We start from the raw sequence: 25,304 nt of genomic DNA on the forward strand, positions 1-25,304 counted from the left end.
TGAACCCGGGAGGTGGAGCTTGCAGTGAGCAGAGATCGTGCCACTGCACTCCAGCCTGGGTGACAGAGCGAGACTCCGTTTCAATAAATAAATAAATAAATAAATAAAATTAGGCTACATTTATTAAACAACCTAAAAGTCCAGCAGTAGGGTCCTGGCTATATAAATTGAGGTCTATCTTTAGAGTAGAATAATATTCATCTGAAATATAATCTAGGATGTTCTTTACATACTGATATAGAATGATCTACAAGACACACTAGGTGAGAAAAGTAAGGTTCATACACTGTGTGCCATGGGCCAAACTTTGAATTTTTTTATTTTTATTTTTTTCTATTTTTATTTTTATTTTATTATTATTTTTTTTTGAGACAGTCTCGCCCTGTCGCCCAGGCTGGAGTGCAGTGGCGTGATCTTGGCTCACTGCAACCTCTTCCTCCCGGGTTCAAGCAATTCTCTTGCCTCAGCCTCCCAAGTAGCTGGATTACAGGCATGTGCCACCATGCCCTGCTAATTTTTTTGTATTTTTAGTAGACATGGGGTTTCACCATATTAGCCAGGCTGGTCTTGAACTCCTGACCTTGTGATCTGCCCACTTCTGCCTACCAAAGTGCTGGGATTACAGGCGTAAGCCACCCCACCCAGCCAACCTTTGAATTTTTAAAAGGGGTCTAGCGGGCTTTTCGGCTCTCAGCTCAGAGGAGGCCAAGGTGCAACTTTCTTCAGCGGTCCAGAATCTGTGTTCATCCAACACCAGCCGCCTCCACCATGTGGCCGAAGTTCAACCCCAGCGAGATCAAAGTCGTATACCTGAGGTGCACTGGGGGTGAAGTCAGTGCCACGTCTGCGCTGGGCCCCAAGATCGGCCCCCTGGACCTGTCTCCAAAAAAGATTGGTGATGACATTGCCAAGGCAACGGGTGACTGGAAGGGCCTGAGGATTACAGTGAAACTGACCATTGAGAACAGACAGGCCCAGATTGAGGTGGTGCCTTCTGCTTCTGCCCTGATCATCAAAGCCCTTAAGGAACCACCAAGAGACAGAAAGAAACAGAAAAACATTAAACACAGTGGGAATATCACTTTTGATGAGATCGTCAACATTGCTCCACGGATGCGGCACCGATCTTTAGCCAGAGATCTCACTGGAACCATTAAAGAGATCCTGGGGACTGCCCAGTCTGTGGGCTGCAATGTTGATGGCCGCCACCCTCATGACATCATAGATGACATCAACAGTGGTGCTGTGGAATGCCCAGCTAGTTAAGCACAAAGGAAAATATTTCAATAAAGGATCATTTGACAAACAAAACAAAAATAAAAGGTCTAGTGACACACACACACGCATGCGCATGTGCATGTTTTTACTGGCGTAATCTAATGTCCCTGGGCCACATGGGTTGCCTTTGAGAGGGGAAGCAGCTAGGAAACAAGTCTGTGAAAGAAACTGTATTTTACATACCCTCCTGTGCCCTTAGAATTTTAACTGTGTGAGTGGGTTGCCTATTTAAAATAAAATGAAAATAAAACTAAAAGAAACCGTTTTGAAATAAATTAAGGCCGGGAGTGTTAACTCACGCCTGTAATCCCAGAACTTTGGGAGGTTGAGATGGGCAGATCACCTGAGGTCAGGAGTTTGAGACCAGCCTGGGCAACATGGTGAAACCCCGTCTCTACTGAAAATACAAAATTAGCCGGGCGTGGTGACGAGCGCCTGTAATCCCAGCTAGTTGGGAGGCTGAGGCAGGAGAATCGCTTGAACCCAGGAGGCAGAGGTTGCAGTGAGCTGAAATGGCGTCATTGCACTCCAGCCTGGGCGACAAGAGCGAAACTCCATCTCAAAAAAAAAGAAAGAAAATAAAAGAAAAGAAAGAAAGAAGGAAGGAAGGAAGGAAGGGAGGGAGGGAGAGAGGGAGGGAAGGAAGGGAAGACACCTCCCTAGTTCAGCACGCAGCCCCATCGTGCGCTCCTCTCCCAGTGTCCATCTCTCTCCGTTGAACCAGGCCTGTGGTGAGTCTCCCCCTCAGAGGGGCCTCCCCAGAGAGCTTCTATGGCATTCCCACCTCCCTAAGGCCTGCAGCATAACCGACTCCCAGGTGAGGCGGATGAGGCTGGTCATACACCACCCTTTGCGTAGGGAGGGTCTAGAGCTCTGAATGCTCTGTGATGAGGCTCACGGGTTAAGCATCATCAGGTCTGGAGAAGCTGCCCTGGTCCAGAAAAGAGGAGGGGATGCAACAGTGGAGGTTCTGCCAGAGAGCGAGGCACATCTCTCACTGATCTGACCTGAGCCCCTCAGCCCCTGGTTTCCATCCCCACCCACCACTGTTCTGGGGGCAGCACAGACTGGCTTCCCCAGCCGCCTGCACCGAAGAAAGGCCTAGACAGTAGTGGGACAAAACGGCACCCCATGAGGGCCCAAGGGGTGAGTGCGGAACACGGGCTGGGATGCAGTGGCCTAGACTTCACAGCTAAAGAAACGCCTTTCCTCTTTCTCACAGGCTAACGGTGGCTCGTGGCTGCGGGCCATCAGCCCTCCCTGAAAATTCAGAAGCCAAACCAAACCTCCTTCAGCCAACAAAACCAGACAGTGTCTGACACAGCCTCTTTCTCTCCGTAAAAAGCAGACGTCTTGGATCCAGGTGTGGCAGGACCACCTGCTCTGGCGGAAGGCCAGTGGCCCTCCAGTGGGGGTCTCCTCACCCACCCAGGACAAGAACTGACCTGAGAACCTAGAAATCAAGCTGCTAACACCTCCACCGCACCCCTCGCCCCAGGGGACAAGGTAGTTTTCCAGGCCACACACGTGGGTTTCCCTGATGAGGCATTTTTCTGTATGACAAAACCCTGCTCTTGGCCACTGCCAGAGAGAAATGAATGTGGACTGTGGTGTGAGGGAAGCCAGCAGGTTTGTTCCCCTCAGGGCTGCCACCACCCCTGGCTGGAGCAGGTGGGGGCCTACAGTGACCACTGGAGGGGTGCCAGGAAAGGGACCCCTCCCCCTACATCATCCCCACACACCTGTGACCATTCCTGAAATTGCACCATGCGCATTCATTCTTGGAGGATGAGAAATTGCGTCTCTTAAAATGTTTCCACCCACAGGAGAGGTAATACATTAAGCTGTTATCAGTCATCTACACCTTAATGTGAATTAGTTGATCAGTCTTGGAATGCTACACCTGGAATGAGGCCTAGTTCAGCCCCTTTTTTACAAGTCAGGAAGCACAGAGCGGGAGGTGACTGACTTAAGGTAAGGCAGCAAGGTGGTGACCAGGCCAAGGGCAGGAAGAGCCCAAAGGGATGGAAGGTAAACAGGTGACTGGGGGATGAGGGAAACCGCAATGTGATCGAGACAAGTGGGGGCACCTTCAAGCATTCATTCCACAGACTAACACAGAGCCGTATCAAGGTTTCCCCCAAGAGAAGGGCCGCTCCCCACCCTAGAGCATGAAATGTCTTTGAAGTCTCCTGTTTAATCTTAAAATTCATTCACATGCAACATTCTACTCCCTAATATATAGTAATTTGTTTTCACGTCAACATAATTGTGAGATTTATTGAGTGAGATACCACTTTCCATTTACCAGAAAGGCTGAGATCAAAGTTTGTGGTTCTGGGGACAGGACTGGGATGGCTGCGATGGGAATGTGGAGATCTCTCACTGCATGCCCTTCCCTACCTTTTTAAATTTTGTGCCATCTGCAAACATTACCTAGTCAAAAAATTAATAAAATACTTAAAAATATGAGTTGGTTAGGACATGGGGAAATAGGCATTCTTGTTCTGGCAGGAGGTGGTGTGGACAGAAACTTCTGTATGTTGGACAATAGTGATATTTATCCAAATGTTAAACAGGCACACCTTTTACCCAATGATATCTGGTCTAGTCTAGGAACTTCACCCACACCTGGGGGAAACGACACCCAAGTCTGTTCACCACTGCATGATTTGTGCTGATCCTGAGAGGCTGGCCTGAGCATCTAACCCTCTTTGAAGACTATGCTGACTCTGAACAAAGACCAGAAGCTAGACTTCCTGTCTGGCGATCTTCTCCAACCATCTCTTTTTTTTTTTTTTTTTTTTTTTGAGACAGAGTCTTGCTCTGTCTCCCAGGCTGGAATGCAGTGGTGTAATTTTGGCTCACTGCAACCTGCGCCTCCCAGTTCCAGCGATTCTCGTGCCTCAGCCTCCCGAGTAGGTGGGATACAGGCACATGCCACCACACTCAACTAATTTTTATGTTTTTAGTAGAAACAGGGTTTCGCCATGTTGGCCAGGCTGGTCTCAAACTCCTGGCCTCAGGTGATCCACCTGCCTCGGCCTCTCAAAGTGCTGGGATTACAGGCATGAGCCACCACGCCCAGCCACCAACCACCTCTTGTTAAATAACAACTGGGCTGGGTGTGGTGGCTCCCCTGTAATCCCAGCACTTTGGGAGACTGAGGTGGGAGGATTGCTTGAGGCCAGGAGTTCAAGACCAGCCTCGGCAACATAGCAAGACCCCATCTCTACAAAAAAAAATTTTTAACTTAGCTGAGCATGGTGGCATGCACCTGTAGTCCCAGCTATTCAGGAAGCTGAGGTGGGAGGATCACTTGAGCCCAGGAGGTCGAGGCCGCAGTGAGTCATGATTGTGCCACTGCACTCACCCTGGGCGACAGATTGAGATCTTGTCGCAAAAAAAGACAAAAACAACAGATGCCTACAGAGTGCTCGATTCGTGCCCGGCTCTGTTACATAGACTAAACCCTTTCAGTTTTCACAACTTCATGAATTAACTACTATTATCATCAGCCATGTGTGATAGATGAGAATATTAGGGCCTATTAGTGCTAACCTTGCCCAAGGTCACACGTGCTAACCAAGCAAGTGGCAGAGAGTGGATTAATACCAGGGCCCATGCTCTAAATCGCTGCACCACACTGCTTCTCCGCACAATGGATGGAACGTGCGTGCATATTAACCACCATTTATTAAATAGCTCTTATTTGCTAAGCCTCTGTGCAAGTTACTTCGCAGTGTTTTATACAAGGCCATCTCTATAGCCAGTACTGTGTTGATTGCAGAATGGGGGTGGGGAGTGCCACTGAGGAAACTGAAGAAAACAGAAGAGACTATTCCCACCTTTAAGAAGCTGACAATATGTGGCCAAGTGCTCCAAGAGCACTTGGAATATTGTGGCTCCAAGAGCCACAATAGTGGCTCACGCCTCTAATCCCAGCACTTTGGGAGACCGAGGCGGGCTAATCACTTGAGATCAGGAGTTCAAGACAAACCTAGCCAACATGGTGAAACCCCATCTCTACTAAAAATCCAAAAATTAGCCGGGCATGGTGGTGCCCGTAATCCCAGCTACTCAGAAGGCTGAAGCAGGAGAATCATTTGAACCTGGGACGCAGAGGTTGCAGTGAGCCGAGATCGCGGCACTGCACTCCAGCCTGGGCAACAGAGAGACACTCCGTCTCAAAAAAAAAAAAAAAAAGAAGTTGACAATATGTGTAAGATGACAACAAGCTTTCCATTTGTGCAACACCTCACAGTTTTCAAAGTCCTTTCATTATCTCATTTAATCTTCTTCACAATCCTGCCAAATAATTTTCATGATCTCTGCTCCAGAATGAGGAAACCAAAGCTTTCCAAGTCACAAGGGTCTGCCCCCAAGATCATCTAACCAGCCAGGGAAGAGCTGGAACTTGACCTCAGGTCTCATGATTCCCCCCGCTACCAAAGAGGAATGGCACACTACCAAGACAGCCCAGCTCAGTGGTTTGTAACCTGCCCCAGCATGAAGACCCCTTGTTCCCTTTGGAAATGACCGCAGCCCTGCAAAGGAGAGAAGCTGTTATTCTGGGCTTTGGTAAACGGGGAAAATTCATAGTGACAAAAAACAATCAGGCCTTCAGCACAGCTGAAAAGGAGTAGCACAGTTATGCACCAGACATTACTTACACAGTTGGCAGATAGTATTTGGAGTTCAAATAGACATAGAGCTTCTTGGAATAATTCTGCAGCCCACAGGCAGTAACGACTGGCTGGGCCTATACTACCAAAGTAGTTCAGAGAAGGCACCATCTCTAAAATCTGTGTTCTTGACCAGGGCGTGGGGGTAGAGGGGTATGGGGGCATTTAAATTCAATGAGGTTGGCAAAAATCAGGACTGAAGAAATAGTGGGAGCAAAGGAGCTTGGCTGAGGGAGACAGGTGTATGGAGAGACCCAAAGGATATATGGGTGTATGTGTATTTCTTTTGCAGAGAAGGGTTGATTCTAGATGCCCAATGGCCATTTGAACAGTTAGAGTAAGAGGGGGACTGGGAGTGGAGAGAGTGGTCTAGAGATGACATAATGCTGGTCAAAATCCCTTATCTGATGCCTTTGGGTCAGATGTGTTTTGTAATGCAGAGTCTTTCAGATTTTAGAAAAGGAACACGGTGCCATGCCACATATTTTGCAATGCCCCCAGCAGAATCTGGGATGTCATCAAATACTTTAAACAAATACTTTAATATTCCTGCAAAAAAGTACACGGAAAATTCACACTAGGTGGGAATAAAAAAAACTCAGGTTTTGTCTGGGTGCTGTGGCTCAAGCCTGTAATCCCAGCACTTTAGGAGGCCGAGGCAGGCAGATCGCCTGAGGTCAGGAGTTCAAGACAAGCCTGGCCAACATGGTGAAACCCCATCTCTACAAAAATACAAAAATTAGCCAGGCACGATAGCGAGTGCCTGCAATCCCAGCTAGTCAGGAGGCTGAGGCATGAGAATCACTTAAACCCAGGAGGCGGAGGTTGCAGTAAGCCGAGATTGTGCCATTGCACTCTCCAGCCTGGGTGACAGAGTGAGACTCAAAACTCAGGTTTTGTTGCCAAATGTGTTTCGTTTTCAGAGCTTTTAGGTGTTTGGAGTTGTAGATGAGATATTGTGAACTTAAAAATTGAATAAATGTTACTTTTGGCTTGTTTGCATTCTAAGCTCATTGACATGCATTATCTCATTTAATCCTATGTCAACACTATGAGGTTATTATTCTTAATTACCAGTGGTGAGAACCGAGGTTAAGAGATGTTGAGTGACTTGCCCAAAGTCACTCAGCTGGTCAGTGGCAGAGTGGGGACCAGATCCCAAGTCCCTGAGATTCCAAAGCAAATTCTATCTGCCTAGGGAGAAGCCCATTCTGCCAACCTTACAATTTTGTCTAGGTCAACCACTCTTAAGAAGTGAAATTATCCATCAAGGAACAAAGAGAACAACTGAAGTCCCAGCTTGTGGTAGTGAGTTCTCACCTATCACTTTTAAGTATTTTGGATGGCCGCCCTCTACACCATACCATTTCCCAGTGCACCATGTCCCAGCTGAACAAAACAGGCAGCCACTCCATGCCCTGAGCCTGTAAAGATGCCTGGTGATCACTAGTTTTTCACTTTCCAGAATCTGCTCGAGGCAGTGCAGTGCAGCAGTTAAGCACATGGATGTTAGAGTATGGAGGACACATCCCAGCTCTGCAACTCACCAGCTATGCAACCCTGCAAGACATTACACCTCTCAGGGCTTTGGTTCCCTTACCTGTAAGATATGGTATTGGCTGGGCACAGTGGCTCACGCCTGTACCCCAGCACTTTGGGAGACTGAGGTGGGTAGATCATGAGGTCAAGAGTTTGAGACCAGCCTGGTCAATATGGTGAGACTCTGTCTGTACTAAAAATACAAAAATTAGCCAGGTTTGGTGGCAGGTGCCTGTAATCTCAGCTATTCGGGAGGCTGAGAAGGAGAATTGCTTGAACCTGAGAGGTAGAGGTTGCCATGAGCTGAGATGCCACTGCACTCCAGCATGGGCAACAGAGTGATAATTTGTCTCAAAAAAAAAAAAAAAAAAAAGCCGGGCATGGTGGCTCACACCTGTAATCCCAGCACTTTGGGAGGTCGAGGTGGCGGCTCATGAGGTCAGGAGATCAAGAGTGAAACCCCATCTCTACTAAAAATACAGAAAATTAGCCGGGCGTGGTGGCGGGCACCTGTGGTCCCAGCTACTTGGGAGGCTGAGACAGGAGAATGGCGTGAACCTGGGAGGCAGAGCTTGCAGTGAGCCGAGATCACGCCACTGCACTCCAGCCTGGGCAACAGAGCAAGACTCCGTCTCAACAAAAAAACAAAAAAACAAAAAAACCAAAAAAACACCTGCCTTATTGCTGTTGTGAAGATTAAGTGAATGAATATACATTAAGTCCTGAGAAAAAAGCTGTCCTAGAATAAGCACTTGATGTTGTGCCTATGAAAGAGTCTTTTCTGCGCCCAACCAACCACTCCCTTCTCTACCCTGCACACTGGCCATCAGAGCTCTTGTACCACCTTTCCCCAACTTACTTGTCTGCTCCGACACCCAGGATAGAGTGCAGTGGCATGACCATGCTCACTGCAGTCTCAACCTCATGGGCTAAAGTGATCTTCTCACCTTAGCCTCCTGAGTGTCTGAGACTACAGGTGCACACCACCCCACCTGGCTAATTTTTTTATTTTTTGCAGAGACAAGGTCTCCCTGTACTGTCCAGGCTGCTCTCTAACTCCTGGGCTCAAGCAATCCTCAGGCCTCAGCCTCCCAAAATGTTGGGATACAGGCCTAAGCCATGGCACCCAGCCTGTATCTGTTTTTTGCTAATAAACTAACATATTGTACGGAGGAGTTGTGCTGTACTCAGTTCTGTCCCAGCACTCAACACAATGCCAGGCATACCATAGGCACTCATTTACTGCTGAAGGAATGAATGAATGAATGAGCTATGTCTGCAAATGCTTATAATTTTATTATGGAGAAAGTCATCAATTTGAAAATAAATAATATGATTTTCATTTTCCACAGGCATATCATAAAATCCTATTTCTTGTAAAGCCGTAGGAAAGGGGGTTGGCAAAAATCACATAAGTTGCAATCCCAAGACACCACGGAGTTGACAGTATGCTGGGTGATGGGTTGTGCCCATGTGAAAAATAGCTGCACTGCACATGCCAGCCACGGGACAGTCAGTGCCTCTGGGAGTCTGGAGATGGGAGAGGGCAGAACAATATGAAATGAGTCACAAATGTGCATGTCATCCTTGCTCAAGGTAAAATAGGACTGTTGGGTAACAATAGGAACCATGTCACAAGGCAACACGAGGCAAGTGCATGCCTTTGAGTGATGGGCACAACCATGGGTGTGGGGTTCAGAGGATGGAAAGCCCCCTTCCCCAGGATGCTTTCTTCCTCAATTGCTTTCTTCCAAATCAAGATCTCATGTGAAGCCAGTGGTTCACACCTGTAAACCCAGCATTTTGGGAGGCCAATTTGGGCACAATCACTTGAGCTCAGGAGTTCGAGACCAGCCTGGGCAACATGGTGAAACCCCATCTCTACTAAAAATACAAAAAATTAGCTGGGCCTGGTGGTGCGCGCCTGTGGTCCCAGTTACTCAGGAGGCTGAGGTGGATCGCTTGAGCCTGGGAGGCGGAGGTTGTGGTGAGCCAAGATTGTGCCACTTCACTCCAGCCTGGATGACAGAGTGAGACCCCATCTCAAAAAACAAAAAACAACTCATGTCGTTGGTGGTACACAACTGTAGAACTGTAGTCCTAGCTACTTGGGAGGCTCAGGATGGAGAATCGCTTGAGACCAGGAGTTCAAGCAAGACCTTGTCTAAAAAAGGAAAAACAGGCCAGGTGTGGTGGCTCACGCCTGTAATTCCAGCACTCTGGGAGGCTGAGGTGGGCAGATCACCTGAGGTCAGGAGTTCGAGACCAGCCTGGTCAACATGGTAAAACTCTGTCTCTACTGAAAATACAAAAATTAGCTAGGCGTAATGGTGCACAACTATCATCCCAGCTACTTGAGAGGCTGAGGCAGGAGACTTGCTTGAACCTAGGAGGTGGAGGTTGCAGTGAGCCGAGATTATGCCATTGCATTCTAGCCTGGGCGACAGAGCGAGACTCCATCTCAAAAAAAAAAAAGACTGGGCGCAGTGGCTCACTCCTGTAATCCCAGCACTTTGGGAGGCTGAGGCGGGGGATCATGAGGTCAGGAGATCAAGACCATCCTGGCCAACATGGGGAAACCCCGTCTTTACTAAAAATACAAAAATTAGCCAGGTGTGGCAGCACGTGCCTGTAGTCCCAGCTACTCCGGAGATTGAGGCAGGAGAATTGATTGAACCCCAGAGGCGGAGGCTGCAGTGAGCCGAGATCGGGCCACTGCACTCCGGCCTGGGCAACACAGCGAGACTCCACCTCAAAAAAAAAAAAAAAAGAAAAAGAAAATGAAAAAAAAATCTCATGTGGGTGCATCTGATCGGTGGAACTTAGGTCTCCTGCTTACATGTTAGTTGCAAGGACATCTGGGAAGGTCAATTTCTGGCCTTTACTTTGGGGAAGTGGGATTTATGATGTGGGAAAAACCCAAAATAGGAAAGTTGATCAAAAAATGCTGGTGACTGTAGGCAAGGCAAACGCCCCCTACATATGGTTTAGGATTTTTTTTCTCATAAATACAGAATGATACTAATTTAATCATTCTCTGAACCTCCAGTGCCTAGCTCAGTGCCTGGCAGACAGCAGGAACTCAATACACTAGAAAGGAAAGGAAGAGGGAGGAGAGAGAGATTGCACATTTACATGCTGCCTTACCAAGCAAGGTTGAATGAAGACTTGCTGTTTGGGTACATAAGACTCCCAAGGCCCTTTAGGAATTTGAAGGAAGGGGACTCCCTTGCACATACATGCTTAAGTCACACCTGTAAGCTCTGGCGTACAGCGTCCGGACCACATGAAACGCTCGATGTGTCCTGAGTAGTCGTCCACTTTCTCTGTAGCTCACCTGTTTGCTTACTGTCACTCAGGCTGTCACTGAATCTCCTCCCCTCCCTAGTCCCAGGAGAGGTTTTACTAGTCTCTGAAGGCCAATCTAAAACAGTTGTTGCAAAGGCAACGCCAGAGGCCTCCCAGGGTGATGACTATGTTGACAAAGATCACTGGCACCTAAATTCAAGCAGGTCTGTGAAACTCTGTCTTGTTCTTTTTTTTTTTTTTTCTTTTTGATATGGTGTCTCACTCTGTCGCCCAGGCTGGAGTGCAGTGGCGCGATCTCGGCTCACTGCAAGCTCTGCCTCCCGGGTTCACACCATTCTCCTGCCTCAGCCTCCTGAGTAACTGGGACTACAGGCACCCGCCACTATGCTCAGCTAATTTTTTTGTATTTTTAATAGAGACGGGGTTTCACCGTGTTAGCCAAGATGGTCTCCATCTCCTGACCTCGTGATCCGCCCGCCTCGGCCTCCCAAAGTGCTGGGATTACAGGCGTGAGCCACTGCGCCTGGCCTGTCTCGTTCTTCATGGTCAAGGTGGGCCATGACAATGATAACATGAGTCCTGCCTCTTAAAGTTTATATTGTAGTTTAATTGGTGAGCACACACACGCTTAAATGATGAGGCAGCTCTCTGGGTGCCAAATGAAATAGGAAAAAGCAAATGCTCCCAAGGTTTAAGGAAGACCAGGTTGGCATAGCTGAGCTGATGAGAAAAGGTGCTGGAAAGACGGGGGGCTGTTAAGGGATGAAGTAGTTAGAGTACGTGGGAGCTGTGGCAAACCTGCATTCTTCCCTAACCCTTCCAAACCAGGTCAGATCCCGGTAGCATCACCACGGTACCCTTCATATCAAGGCTGAATTTCATTTTGGTGATTATCTGATCCGGTGTCTGCCTCCTCCATTTTACAAAGATCTTGCCATTGTGCCCCAGGACAGCGATAGGTGGGCAGAGGCCAGTGAGGACCAGGTCAGGGCGAGGCTGCTGGGAGGGAGAGGCTGAGCCGATCACAAAGACAGTCTGCAGCTTTCCTCCTCCCCCTCCCCCAGGGAGGAGCAGCTGATGCGTTTCAGGAGTGTTCCAATCCAATTAGTGCCCTCCCTCCCCTCCACGGTGGCCCAAGCCACCACTCCCTTCCCCGAGGTGGAGACTGGGTGGGGAGGGGGTGCTGAGGAGGTCTGAACATCCTGACCCAGCTCCTCGTGGCAGCACAGCTGGCTCGCTGCTACTGAGCTCAAGGCTGCTATGACAGCGCTCGTTTCCAGGCGACTGTTCTGGGGAATGCTCTGTTTTGGCAACCAGAGGGCCCCCGGGTAAGGGGGGCCCGCAGGACGCCGCGTCATTTGCATGGCAACCTCCTCCCTCCCTGAGCTGCGCGCTGCTCTGCGGCAGGCGGGCAGCCTGGCCCGGCCGCCCCGGCCCCTCGCCCTCCGCCCAGGCCCGCCTTGCGGCTCCGGCGCGGCGCTGTCACCGCCTTCTCCACACCGGGAGGCGGAGGCTGCACGCAGAGCTAGGGCATTTCCGGAAAGGCTGGTGCCCTAGGGAAGTGGGGAAATGATGCTTGGGGACAAAACACTGAAATGGGGGAGGGGAAATGAAATAAAATCTTTCCAAGCCAGAGTCAAAGTCACATGGCTTGGTAGCATCAAAATGCATTCTGGATAGCAGGGTTGGCTCACAAAATGTTTATTTAGGTGAACCCACAGCTAAGCCCTAGGAGATACTCAGAAAATTTCTTTTGGATCATTACACTGCATGTGTGTGTGAATTTGGGAATGGGAAAAAATATTTCTTACCTAGGGAAATAAGGCAGTGATATTCTTAGGAAATATTTTCAAATTCTTGCAGGGGGACTTGGTGACATTGTATTTTCTGAATTTGTTGGAAGAAACCGAAAGAGAAAATAAATTCCTGGAAGCCTCCCTTCTCTCCTGCATATACCCACCCCACCCAAACCACACACACCAGCACAAGTCCATGATGCCAACTGGGATACCAGGGCTGTGACATGTGGACCAACATTAACTGCCCAAGGACACATGCCCTAGGCTGGAACCCGAGAGGGGGTTGGGCCGGGGTAGGTCACCCCAGCTGAGCGATCACATTTCCCTGGCAGCTGTCCAAGGGGCAGCTCCCAGCTGCACCTGTTTGTGGGGTGATTTGCTTTTATCAGTATTGACACAGCAGCAGGGCCAGGGAATAGCATAGTAATAAATAAATGAGAGAGGGAAAAAAAATAAAAAAAGGCCGGAGCCACCGAGGCGAGGCAAAAATGCTGAGGTCTTTTTTTGCTTGTATGTCAGCGCATTCAATCCAGTTTCCCCACCCCTGAAATCTCTGAGGATCACAGAGCAGGCTTGGCATGGGAACTCTGGGTCTTAAAGAGATAGAATTGCAGAATCAGAGGCATCTTAAGATCCTTTTGTGCCAGGCGTCCCTAACCAGCAGATCTCAGGGTTACTTGCTACCCTCACCTGCCCCTACTGTTTGTCAGGAACCTCAGCAGGAAGGGAGTTTCTTCCTCTCTGCCAACTTTAGCATCAGGGAAGTAGAATAATTCAAGTGGAGGGTCTGGAGTTAGTCAAACCTAGGATCAAATCCTGGCTCTGTCTAGCTGTGTGACTTGGGGTATATTAACTAACTACTCTGAGCCTCGATTCCTCTCCAGAAAAATGGAGAAAATATCTTTCCTTTTTTGTTTTGTTTTGTTTTGTTTTTTGAGACAGAGTCTCGCTCTGTCGGCCAGGCTGGCATGCAGTGGCATGATCTCAGCTCACTGCAACCTCTGCCTCTCAAGTTCAAGCAATCCTTGTGCCTCAGCCTCCTGAGTAGCTGGGATTACAGGTGTCTGCCACCACACCCGGCTAATTTTTTGTATTTTTAGCTGAGATAGGGTTTCACTATGTGGCGCAATCTCGGCTCCGTGCAACCTCTGCCTCCCGGGTTCAAGCAATTCTCCTGCCTCAGCCTCCCAAGTAGCTGGGATTATAGGCGCCTGTCACCACGCCCAGCTAATTGTTGTATTTTTAGTAGAGGCGGTGTTTTACCATGTTGGCCAGGCTGGTCTCAAACTCCTGACCTCAAGTGATCCGCCCACCTCAGCCTCCCAAAGTGCTGGGCTGCCAGGCATAAGCCACCGCACCCAACCTCCCTCGGCTTTCTTTCCAGGATTGGAAAAAAATGCAGTACAAAACAAAAAGCAAAACAAATCTGTGGAATCTGATCTATTCCAGAAATGAGAGAGGGGAAGCAAGAGCCTGACGCTCTCTTCGTTCCTCAAATAGGGCCAAAGGTTGCCTCTTGGTTTTTCCAGCCTTGTTGTCACTCTTCAGGGGGCCGCAAGCTGACTCACCTATGCTCTAATACAATATGATACAGTAAGTCGGATGTAAACAAACCTGTTCACCAGAAGCCACCTGACCAAGCCTAGAGATAAAATGCACTTGTAAAAATTACTAGCAATAAAGTCACTACCATGTTTCAAACACGGAGGCAGGTCTCCAGGGTCAGGCTAGTGTATCAGCCATAAACATGGTTTCTGCTCAGACCGCTCAGCTCTAACCCCAGGCCTGACACCTACCAGTCACATGCCTGTGTCAGGTTATTTTACTTTCAGAAGCTTTGCTTTTCTTGTCAGTAAGATGGGGGCAAGAATACCCCATCAGCTTGTTGTGAGGACCAAATGCATGAAAAGCATGTAGTAAGAGCTTCACAGGGAGAAAATACTTGATCATGTTAGCACATGGGATCATTACTCTTAGATGAATGAGGCCAGACATTGTCATATTTATCTCTATACCCCCAGATCCTCAAGGCCTGGGATTTGGTAGGTACAGTAATGTTTGACGAATGAATGAATGCCAAGGCCCCTGCCCAAAAGAAGTTAAAATCTACTAGGGAAATATAAGACGTCAACTGCCCATGCCACTCACATGTGGGAGACAGCAGAGGGTTAAAAGCCATTCTGCCAGTCCCCAGGCCCCAGAGGAGGCAGTCCCTTTGATCCTTCAGTTTCATCTATCCAGGATGCTTTCAAGAGAGGAAAACAGGAAGTATCCCTGATAGCCCCTGCTTGCTCTTTTTTTTTTTTTAAATGATGGGGAGTAGGAGGAGGATGGTCCTTTGGGTCACATTTTGTCAGGAAATCAGCCTCCTTCCTTTCAAATGCTGGAGCTTCCAAGGGGGCAGATAAATAGCTTCTTGCTCAATGCAAAGAGAAAGATGTGGTCCAGGGTAACGGGTTAGGGTTCCTTAGTTGACCACATTACTGTAACCAGATTGCAGGTGGTTTCAGACTATGTCGTCCTTCGCTTTCATTCACTCACTCACTCACTGTTGACTAAGTGCCTAGCCCAGGGCTGGGTTATGGCTCAGTGTCTAACGTCCAGCATATAAACAGACCAAAAGATACAGGACAGTGAGATCAGAGAAGGTGGAGTGAACACAGAAAAGTAAGAACTCTAAAGGAGAAAACAGCAACAGGAATGAGAAAGAGGTTATAGAAGAGAGAAACATAAAAGAAAAAAAGAAAAAACCTGCAGAAGGATAAATGTATAGGAAAGAAAAAAAAAAAACAAGTTTATAAGAATTTGTAGCCAAGACAATAAAAGCCTCATAATAGAGGTGCATGCAGGAGAAAGCCATAAGCTCCAGGGACACACAAGGATGACAGCATGGGTAGAGGCAGGAAGGAAAATAATGACTTAAGACTGCAGATCTGGTGCTAACCTAGCCAGCCCCAAAAAGAGAGTATTTGCTAACCCCTAGTGTGCTAAAGTCATATTTAAATGTTTAATTTGTTAATAAATTCAGTTATATTAATACTTTGTACATCATATTATGTACTTTGTACATAATACAATGTACATCATTTGCCAATGATGGACATTGGTTACATGGGTGGTTCCATTTGTCAACATTACACAGTTAAGATTTCTGCATTTCAAGGTATGTAAATTTCACTAGAAGTAAAAAAAAAAGAACTATAAGAAATAACCAGGCTGGCCAGGCGTGGTGGCTCATGCCTGTAATTCCAGCACTTTGGGAGGCCAAGACAGGAGGATCTTGAGGCCAGGAGTTTGAGACCAGCCTGGCCAACATGGCGAAACCCTGTCTCTATTAAAAATACAAAAATTAGCTGGGTGTGGTGGCATGCGCTTGCAGTCCCAACTACTCAGAAGGCTGAGGCACGAGAATCACTGGAACCTGGGAGGTGGAGGATGCAATGAGCCGAGATCGTGCCACTGCATTCTAGCCTGGGTGACAGAGTAAGACTCTGTCTCAAAAATAATAATAATCATTAAATAACCAGGCTGGGCACGGTGGCAGGTGCCTGTAATTCTAACACTTTGAGAGGCCGAGGTGGGAGGATCACTGGAGGCCAGGAGGTGGAGACCAGCCTGGGCAACAAAGCAAACCCTTCCCACCACATATAGAAGAAAAGAAATAACCATCAAATGGGCAAGGTGGTGGAGGTAGAGATGAAACAAGAAAGAATGTTGATGATTGCTGAATTTGGGGGATCTATATATGGAGGTTCATTATATTGTTCTGTTGACTTTGAATTTCTTTGAAATTTTCCATAATAAAAGTTTCTAAAAGTGGTCCATAATGTGTCACTGTTATCCTCAAGCAAATTCTTTTGTGTTATCGGGAAGTCAGCTGAGACATTATCTAATCCAGTGTTCCTGTTAGAGATGAGGAAACTGAGGTGCACCTTGCCTTGTTCGAGGTGTTCTCAGATATCAAGTGGCAGAGCCGACGCTGGACTCTCAGGAAGAGCACCGCCCTTTTGACCTTTCCACCCTCCCCTGCTCATGGGAAGCCAGCTCAGAGCTGGTCTTTGGCTGCAGATGGAATTTACCCCTTACCTTAGGTTACCTTTCCAATCCCCAGGCCCAGGTCTTGATGTGCAGGGAAATCGAGTGGGATCGGGGAGTCTCGTGGAGGCAAACCACTTTTCTCCTCCCTGTTTGGGTTCTCAAAGATAATCCTGAGTTTGCAGAAAGTCCATGAGGTCCCCTAGCTACTATATGTCAAAGGTGGGAAAGGAAACCCACACAATTCATCAAAGATTTCCGGCAAGGAATCAACACTGAAAGAAGAGTCCCAGCTCCTCGGCTAACAGGGGTGTTGCCTTAGTGCAGTCAATTCACCTCTCTTACCTTGGTTTTCTCACTTGAAATAAGAGAATGAAGATTTCGGGTTCTATTTATCTTACAGGGTTGACGGGAGGATCCCAAGAGAGGGGAAGCACTTTGAAAAGTAAAAAGAGGAGGGACCGGGGGAGGGATAGCATTAGGAGATATACCTAACGTTAAATGATGAGTTAATGGGTGCAGCACACCAACACGGCACATGTATACATATGTAACTAACCTGCACGTTGTGCACATGTACCCTAAAACTGAAAGTATAATAAAAAATAAAAAAAAAAGAAGAGTAAAAAGAGGGCTCGGCACAGTGGCTCACACCTGTAATTCCAGCACTTTGGGAGGCCGAGGCAGGTGGATCACCTGAGGTGGGGAGTTCAAGACCAGTCTGACCAACATGGAGAAACCCCGTCTCTACTAAAAATACAAAATTAGCCGGTGTGGAGGCACATGCCTGTAATCCCAGCTACTCGGGAGACTGAGGTAGGAGAATTGCTTGAACCCAGGAGGCAGAGGTTGCAGTGAGCCGAGATTGCACCATTGCACTCCAGCCTGGGGAACAAGAGCAAAACTCTGTCTAAAAAAAAAAAAAGAAAGAAAGAAAAGTAAAAAGAGGCTGGGCACAGTAGCTCACGCCTATAATCTCAGCATTTTGGAAGGCTGAGGCGGAAGGATCACCTGAGGTTAGGAGTTCCAGATCAGCCCCTGGCCAGCATGGTGAAACCCTGTCTCTATTAAAAAAATGCAAAAATTAGCCAGTTGTGGTTGCAGGCACCTGTAATCCCAGCTACTCAGGAGGCTGAGGCAGGAGAATCGCTTGAACCCAGGAGGTGGAGGTTGTAGTGAGCAGCGATCGCACCATTGTACTCCAGCCTCGGCAACAAGAGCAAAACTCTGTCTCAAAAAAAAAAAAAAAGAAAAGAAAAAAGTAAAAAGAGATGTACAAATTATTATTATCATTGTTTTGTTTTTCACCCAGGCTGTAGTGCAGTGGCATGATCTTGGCTCACTGCAACCTCTGCCTACTGGGTTCAAGCAACTCTCATGCCTCAGCCTCCAAAGTAGCTGGAATTACAGGCGTGCACCACTATGCCCAGCTAATTTTTGTATTTTTAGTAGAGATGGGGTTTTGCCATATTGGCCAGGCTGATCTCGAACTGCTGACCTCAAGTGATCTGCCTGCCTCGGCCTCCCAAAGTGCTGGGATTATGGATATGAGCCACTGTGCCCCATCAGCCACTGTGCCTGGCCCGTACAAATTTGATGTAGCATTATCACAAAGTGAGGGGTGGGGGAAGAGCAAGAAATGACAAGGAAGGAAATCAGGGAACCTTTTGTAAGATATATATATATATATATATATATATATATTTTTTTTTTTTTTTTTTTTTTTTTTTTTTTTTTGAGGCAGGGTCTCACTGTGACACTCAGGCTGGAGTGCAGTGGCACAATCTCGGCTCACTGTAGCCTCGAACTCCAGGGTCAGGATGCATGCTATCACACCCAGCTAAGTTTTGATTTTTGATTTTTGTTTTTTGTTTGAGATGGCGTTTTGCTCTTGTTGCCCAGGCTGGAGTGCAATGGCATAATCGCAGCTCACTGCAACCTCTGCCTCCCAGGTTCAAGTGATTCTCCTGCCTCAGCCTCCCGAGTATCTGGGATCACAGGCATGCATCACCATGCCCGGCCAATTTTGTACTTTTAGTAGAGATGGGGTTTCTCCATGTTGGTCAGGCTGGTCTCAAACTCCCGATGTAGGTGATCTGCCCACTTCGGCCTCCCAAAGTGCTGGGATTACAGGCGTGAGCCACCGCGCCAGGCCCGTTTTGTAGTTTTTGTAGAGATGAGGTTTCGCCTTGTTGCCCAGGCTGGTCTCGAACTCCTGAACTCAGGCAATCCTCCTGCCTCATTCTCCCAAAGTGCTAGTGCTGGGATTACAGGCATGAGCCACGGTGCCTGGCCTGCAAGATTCTTGAGTATTCTCTTTTGGGTTGCGTCTTTGAGGAGAATAGGCTTTGGGGAGTGGGTAATATAGCATTTATTGATGCCTTGCACCATGCCAGACATTGTGTTTTGTTCTCTCTGTAATATCTTGTTTACTCCTCCAAATCACCCGACAGGGAGGTACTGTTATTTTGCTCATTTTGCAGACAAGGAAACAGAGGCATAGAGATGGTTTGGCAACTTGCCCAAGGTCAGACAGCTAGTTAGGGCAGAGGTGGGACTCAAACCCAGTTCATCCTGGGAGTGAAGCCCATGCTCTCACCCCAGGCCTCTCATCTGAGAGCCAAGGGGGCTGAGGAGGCAGCTGAGCCGCCGAGGAATGGCTGGCTGACACCTGGGCATTCGACTCACAGTCAGGAGACCTGGACTCGAGCTCCAGCTCAACTGCTTATTAGCCATGTGACCTGGGCCAAGTCATGCCACCTCTTGGGGCCTCAGTCTCTTCAGCTGCAAAACAGTGATAATAAAACCTGCTCCACCTACTTCGTGGGGCGATGTGAGGATTCCATGAAATCAGTGATAATGCAAATGCTTCGAAAACAACTGCAAAGGGCTGCAGAAATGAAGAGATCATGGTAATTTCTTCAGAGAAGCGTTTCCTGGATTATCTCTTGGTGACATTCTAGCTCATCTCCTCCACCTATCCTCAACAGCCTGAGTGTTGGAAGTCAGAACCCTGACCTTGTGGGTCTCTTCCAATACCGCTTTGGTGCAGAGGCAGAAGACAGCTGTTACAGACCGTACCCACTTAAGAATTCTCCAAACAAACATATTAGAGCATTGGCTTAAGGTTCAATCCTACACCAGGAATTTCAGCAAGGGCCCCTGTCTCCTGTTTGTCGTAAAACAAACAGGCTTTCAGCTACTTGGGCAGGATTTAACTAGCGATCAGCCCTAGAGATAAGTGGATCACGCTCAACAAGCTCACATGGGAATAATTTGTACCCAATAGCAGTTTATAATTTATATCTTTGAATCCACAGTCAGGGAGTTAGTTATCTTTGCAGTGACTAGGGACACAGACTCCCCCCATATTACACGCCCCCTCTGTCCAGCACAGAGCTAAATGAGAAGCAGAATGAGTAATCGGGAGACTGAGTAGTGGGCATGAAATCACAGTCCAATGTGTGAATCGCTCATTCTTACTAGAAGCCTGTAAAAATTGGAAGGTGGGACCTCCTTCAGTTTATCTGTTCTGTATACCACCCCCTACCTCTCGCTTACCCGTCATACCTATAGCACTAAGCACAGTGCCTCGCACAACAGCTCAGAGAATGTTTTGAAATGAGTGGAATTAGGGGAAAGAGAATGCAGTGGTTTCACAAGTTTCCTGGAGGTCAAGGTGAAATCTGGTGTTTGGCTCCTTCATGGGACCAGCTTGTTTGTGCCTCTTTTGTTGCGGCCTCTCCCTTCTGGAAACTCATCATCCAGTCCTGAATAGAGTAGCAGCATTCAACTCCATCTAAGCTTAAAGGGACTATGTTTCCAAACCCCACATCAGGAAACAAAGCTTGATGGAACATTTGAAACCAGGAATCTATATTCCAGAAGGATCCACGCCCTTCTGTTTGCACTTGGATTTACACTATCCTCTTTCTGCATTTTGACAGTTTTTTCTGAGTCCAGTTTACCAGTTTATAGCTTTCCTTACAATGACTCAGTTACTCCTAAATACATCTAGGGAGATCCCTTAAGACTCATCAGTAGACTTTCAAATCACCTAACCCAATGGCTTATTGATCCTATTCTGAAGTTTGCTCGGTTCTACACTTTCTTCTTCCAATATCTTCTTGGAGGCCCCTACACTATGCATCTACTACCCAGAGCACAGGTGGGGCAGGTAGAACATCTGAGCACAGAGAGAACCCTAATGTGCTAGGTGGTGCAAGAAAGGTCTTGGATTCTGTTTCCAGCTCTGCCTCTAATAATGGTGCAGGCTAGGTGCAGTGGCGCACGCCTGTAATCCCAGCACTTTGGGAGGCCGAAGTGGGTGGATCACCTGACGTCAGGAGTTCAAGACTAGCCCGGCCAATCCCTTTAGTAGAGATGGGTGAAACCCCAACTCTACTAAAAATACAAAAAATTAGCCAGGCATGGCTGGGCACGGTGGCTCATGCCTGGAATCCCAGCACTTTGGGAGGCCGAGGCAGGCGAATCATGAGGTCAGGAGTTCAAGACCAGCCTGGCCAACATGGTGAAACCCCATCTTTACTAAAAAATACAAAAAGTTAGCTGGGCATGGTGGCAGGCACCTGTAATCCCAGCTCAGGAAAATCGCTTGAACCCGGGAAGCGGAGGTTACAGTGAGCTGAGATCGCACCACTGCACTCCAGCCTGGGCAACAGTGCAAGACTCCGTCTCAAAAAAAAAAAAAAAATTAGCCAGACATGGTGGCGGGTGCCTGTAATCCCAGCTACTTGGGAGGCTGAGGCAGGAGAATCACTTGAACCCAGGAGGCAAAGGTTACAATGAGCCAAGGTCGCATCATTGCACTCCAGCCGGGACAACAAGAGCGAAACTCCGTCTCAAATACAAACAAAACAAATAATCATTGGTGCACACATGACAATCATTGGTGTGTCCTTTGGTAAGTCAGTTCCCTCTAGGTCTCATCTGCAAAATGGAGAGGAAGGTTAGGCAGCACAGACTCAAGGTCTTAATGATCTCTTGCAAGTCAAGCACTCAATAACTCATGAGATGGGAGAATTTGCCCACATGCTCGGCTTTCCCTTCTGTAGTTTAGGGATAAATGGTCTATGCTCCTATCTAAAGCATACACCTTCACTGAGCACGAGATCCCATCCCCTCACTCCAGCCATTCTCCCTCCTCTCTCCTGCGTCATGTTTTTTCTTCTTTGCTGAATCATTTTCATCAGCACATAAATATGTGTAATTTCACTCATCTTTTTTAAAAAAGTTGCTCTTGACCCTATGTCTTAGTCTGCTTTGTGCTGCTATGACAGAATACCAGAGACTGGATAATTTATAAAGAAAAAACATTCATTTGGTTCACAGTTCTAGATGCTGGGAAGTCCAAGGTCAAGGGGCTGGCATCTGGCGAGGGCCTTTTTGCCACATCATAACATGGCATAAGGCATCATAGGGGCAACATAGAGGGGAATGAGGCGGGAGAAGGAAGGGGGCCAAGCTCAAGCTCATCCTTCAATGAGAAAACCACTCCCACAACAATGGCATTAATCCATCTGTGAGGACAGAGCCTTCATGGCCTAGTCACCTCTTTTTTTTTCTTTTTTTTAGATGGAGTATCGCTCTGTTGCCCAGGCTGGAGTGCAGTGGCGCGATCTCAGCTCACTGCAAGCTGGGCCTCCCAGGTTCACGCCATTCTCCCGCCTTAGCCTCCCCAGTAGCTGGGACTACAGGCATGCACCAGCGCGCCCTGCTAATTTTTTGTATTTTTAGTAGAGACGGGGTTTCACCATGTTAGCCAGGATGGTCTCGATCTCCTGACCTCGTTATCTGCCCGCCTCAGCCTCCCAAAGTGCTGGGATTATAGGCGTGAACTACGGCACCCAGCCGGCCTAGTCACCTCTCAAAGGTTCCACCTCAGAACACTGTTGCATTGGGGATTACGCTTCTAACACATGAACTTTGGGGGACACATTCAAACCATAGCATCCTCTCCAGCTTGCATCCCCTTTCTCCACTCACCTTCACAGGAAAACGCCATAAAATAATTATTTATGTGGTCGGCCCTCCATATCCGTGGGTTCTGCATCCATGGCTTCCACCAACCAAAGGTCAAAACTATTTGAAAAAGGCCGGGAGCGGTGGCTCACGCCTGTAATCTCAACACTTTGGGAGGCCGAGGCAGGTGGATCACCTGAGATCAGGAGTTCGAGACGAGCCTGGCCAACACAGTGAAACCTCATCTCTACTAATAATACAAAAATTAGCCAGGCATGGTGGCGTGTGCCTGTAGTCCTAGCTACTCGGGAGGCTAAGGCAGGAGGCTCGCTGGAACTGGGAGGTGGAGGCTGCAGTGAGCTGAGATTGCGCCACTGCACTCCAGCCTTGGCAACAGAGCAAGACTCTGTCTCAAAACAAACAAAAAAATTGAAAGAAAAAAAAAGAAGCCAACAATAAAAAAAAAAAAAATAGTGCAAATAGGGCCAGGTGCAGTGGCTCACACCTGTAATCCCAACACTTTGGGATGCCGAGGCTGGCGAATCATCTGAGATCAGGAGTTCGAGACCAGCCTAGCCAACATGGTAAAACCCCGTCTCTACTAAAAATACAAAACTTAGCTGGGTGTGGTGGCGCGCACCTGTAATCCCAGCTACTCGGGAGGCTGAGGCAGGAGAATCGCTTGAACCTGGGAGGCGGAAGTTGCAGTGAGCTGAGATCATGCCACTGCACTCCAGCCTGGGTGACACAGTGAGACTCCGTCACAAACAAAATTTAAAAACCAACAAAAAGCATTCAAACATTATACAGCAGGAGTTGGCAAATTAAAGCCCACAGATCAAATCCTGCTACTTCAAATAATAATGATAATAATAATACAAATAGGCTGGGCATGGTGACTCAAGCCTGTAATCCCAGTATTTTGGGAGGCCAAGGTGGGCAGACAGCTTGTGCCCAGGAGCTCAAGACCAGCCCGGGCAACGTGGTGGAAACCCGCCTCTACAAAGACAAAAGTTAGCCTGGTGTGGTGGCATATGCCTGTGGTCTCAGCTACCTGGGAGGCTGAGACAGGAGGATCGCCTGAGCCCAGGGAGGTCAAGGCTGCAGTGAGTCATGATTGTGCCACTGCACTCCCTCCTCGGTGGCAAACAGAGGCCCTGTCTCAAAAAATAATAATAAAACAAACAAAAACATACAGTATAACACTATTTACACTATTTACAGAGCATTTACATTTTGTCCTAGTTATTAAATTAATCTAGAGAAGATTTAAAGTATATGGGAGGATGTGTAGGTTATATGCAAATATTACACCATTTTATTTATTTATTTTTGAGATGGCGCCTTACTCTGTTGCCCAAGCTAGAGTGCAGTGGCACAATCTCTACTCACTGCAACCTCCACCTCCTGGGTTCAAGAGATTCTCTTGCCTCAGCCTCCTGAGTAGCTAGGACTACACGTACCCCCCACCACACCCGGCTAATTTTTGAATTTTTTTAGTATTTTTAGTAGAGAGGGGTTTCACCATGTTGGTCAGGCTGGTCTGGAACTCCTGACCTCAAGTGATCCATCTGCCTCGGCCTCCCAAAGTACTGGGATTACAGGTGTGAGCCACCACACCCAGCTATTACACCATTTTACATAAGAGACTTGCACACCCAAGGATTTAGGGGCCAGGAATCTTGGCTCACTCCTGTAATCCCAGTGATTTGAGAGGTGGGAGGATTTTTGAGGTGGGAGGATTGCTTGAACCCAGGAGTTCAAGAACAGCCTGGACAACATAGTAAGACCCCATCTTTAAAAAAAAACAACAGATTTTGGGGTCTTCAGGGACCTTCTGAAACCAATCCCCAGCAGATACTGAGGGATGGATAAGGGACAATTGTACTTTCTCTCCTTCCATTCTCTCTTTAACCCATTTGAATCACTCCGTAACTCCACCCAAGCTGCTCTTTGTTAAGATTGTCAGTCCCCTCTAGCGTGGTTAAACCTACAGGCTATCACTTAATCGTCACCTTCCTTGACTGTTCAGCAAGGATCAGCTGAGCATTCCTCCTTCCTTGAGACATTTTTTTTTCTCTTGGCTTCCAAGACACTATATTCTCTTGATTATTTCATTAAGGTCCCCTTTGCTAGGTTCTCCTCATCTCCTTCACCTCTAAATGTTAGAGAGAGCCAGACATGGTGGCAGGCACCCATAGTCCCAGCTATTCAGAAGGCTGCGACAGGAAGGAGCCCAGGAGGTCGAGGCTGCAGTGAGCTATGATCATGTCATTGCACTCCAGCCTGGGCAACAGCGCAAGACCCTGTCTCTAAAAACAAAACAGATGTTGGAGGGTTGCAGAGTTCAGTCCTTGGATCTGTTCCCTATCTTACTCTGTTGCTGATCTCATTTAGTCTCATAGCATTGAACGTCACATGGCATAGCCCACGTTCCCCTAGGAGGGGAACCTTAATAAACAGTTTGCATGTAGGTAGCTTATATAGGAATGAAATTCCAGAGAGCAGAAAAGAGGGACAGGAGAAGCTAAACAGCAAAAAAAGGAACACAATTCAAGAGAGCATTCTTGAGCTGCTCACCACTATGGGAGACAGATGCCTGACCCCAAAGGACCATCTAAGGAGATTCCGAAATGTTTGTCAAGGGATGAAAAGGGGAAGGCATTTGTCTCTCAGG

The 25,304-nt window shown here is 47.8% G+C and overlaps 1 protein-coding gene and 1 long non-coding RNA gene across 2 annotated transcripts; one reads left to right on the forward strand and one right to left on the reverse strand.

Moving 5' to 3' along the window:
• Positions 1–768: 768 nt before the first annotated feature.
• On the forward strand, positions 769–1,305 carry LOC748047 (large ribosomal subunit protein uL11-like). The gene has a single exon (XM_054687005.2). It carries the CDS (start codon positions 769–771, stop codon positions 1,264–1,266), a length of 498 nt encoding a protein of 165 aa, XP_054542980.1. The 3' UTR covers positions 1,267–1,305.
• Positions 1,306–11,397: 10,092 nt separating this feature from the next.
• On the reverse strand, positions 11,398–12,209 carry LOC107975277 (uncharacterized). The gene is made up of 2 exons (XR_001718693.1): positions 11,669–12,209; positions 11,398–11,563 (listed from the first exon to the last, which is right to left on the reverse strand). It is a non-coding gene; the product is annotated as an uncharacterized LOC107975277 (long non-coding RNA).
• Between the last annotated feature and the right edge of the window lie 13,095 nt (positions 12,210–25,304).

The sequence above is a fragment of the Pan troglodytes genome, chromosome 5 (assembly GCF_028858775.2).
Source record: "Pan troglodytes isolate AG18354 chromosome 5, NHGRI_mPanTro3-v2.0_pri, whole genome shotgun sequence".
Taxonomy (NCBI): domain Eukaryota; kingdom Metazoa; phylum Chordata; class Mammalia; order Primates; family Hominidae; genus Pan; species Pan troglodytes.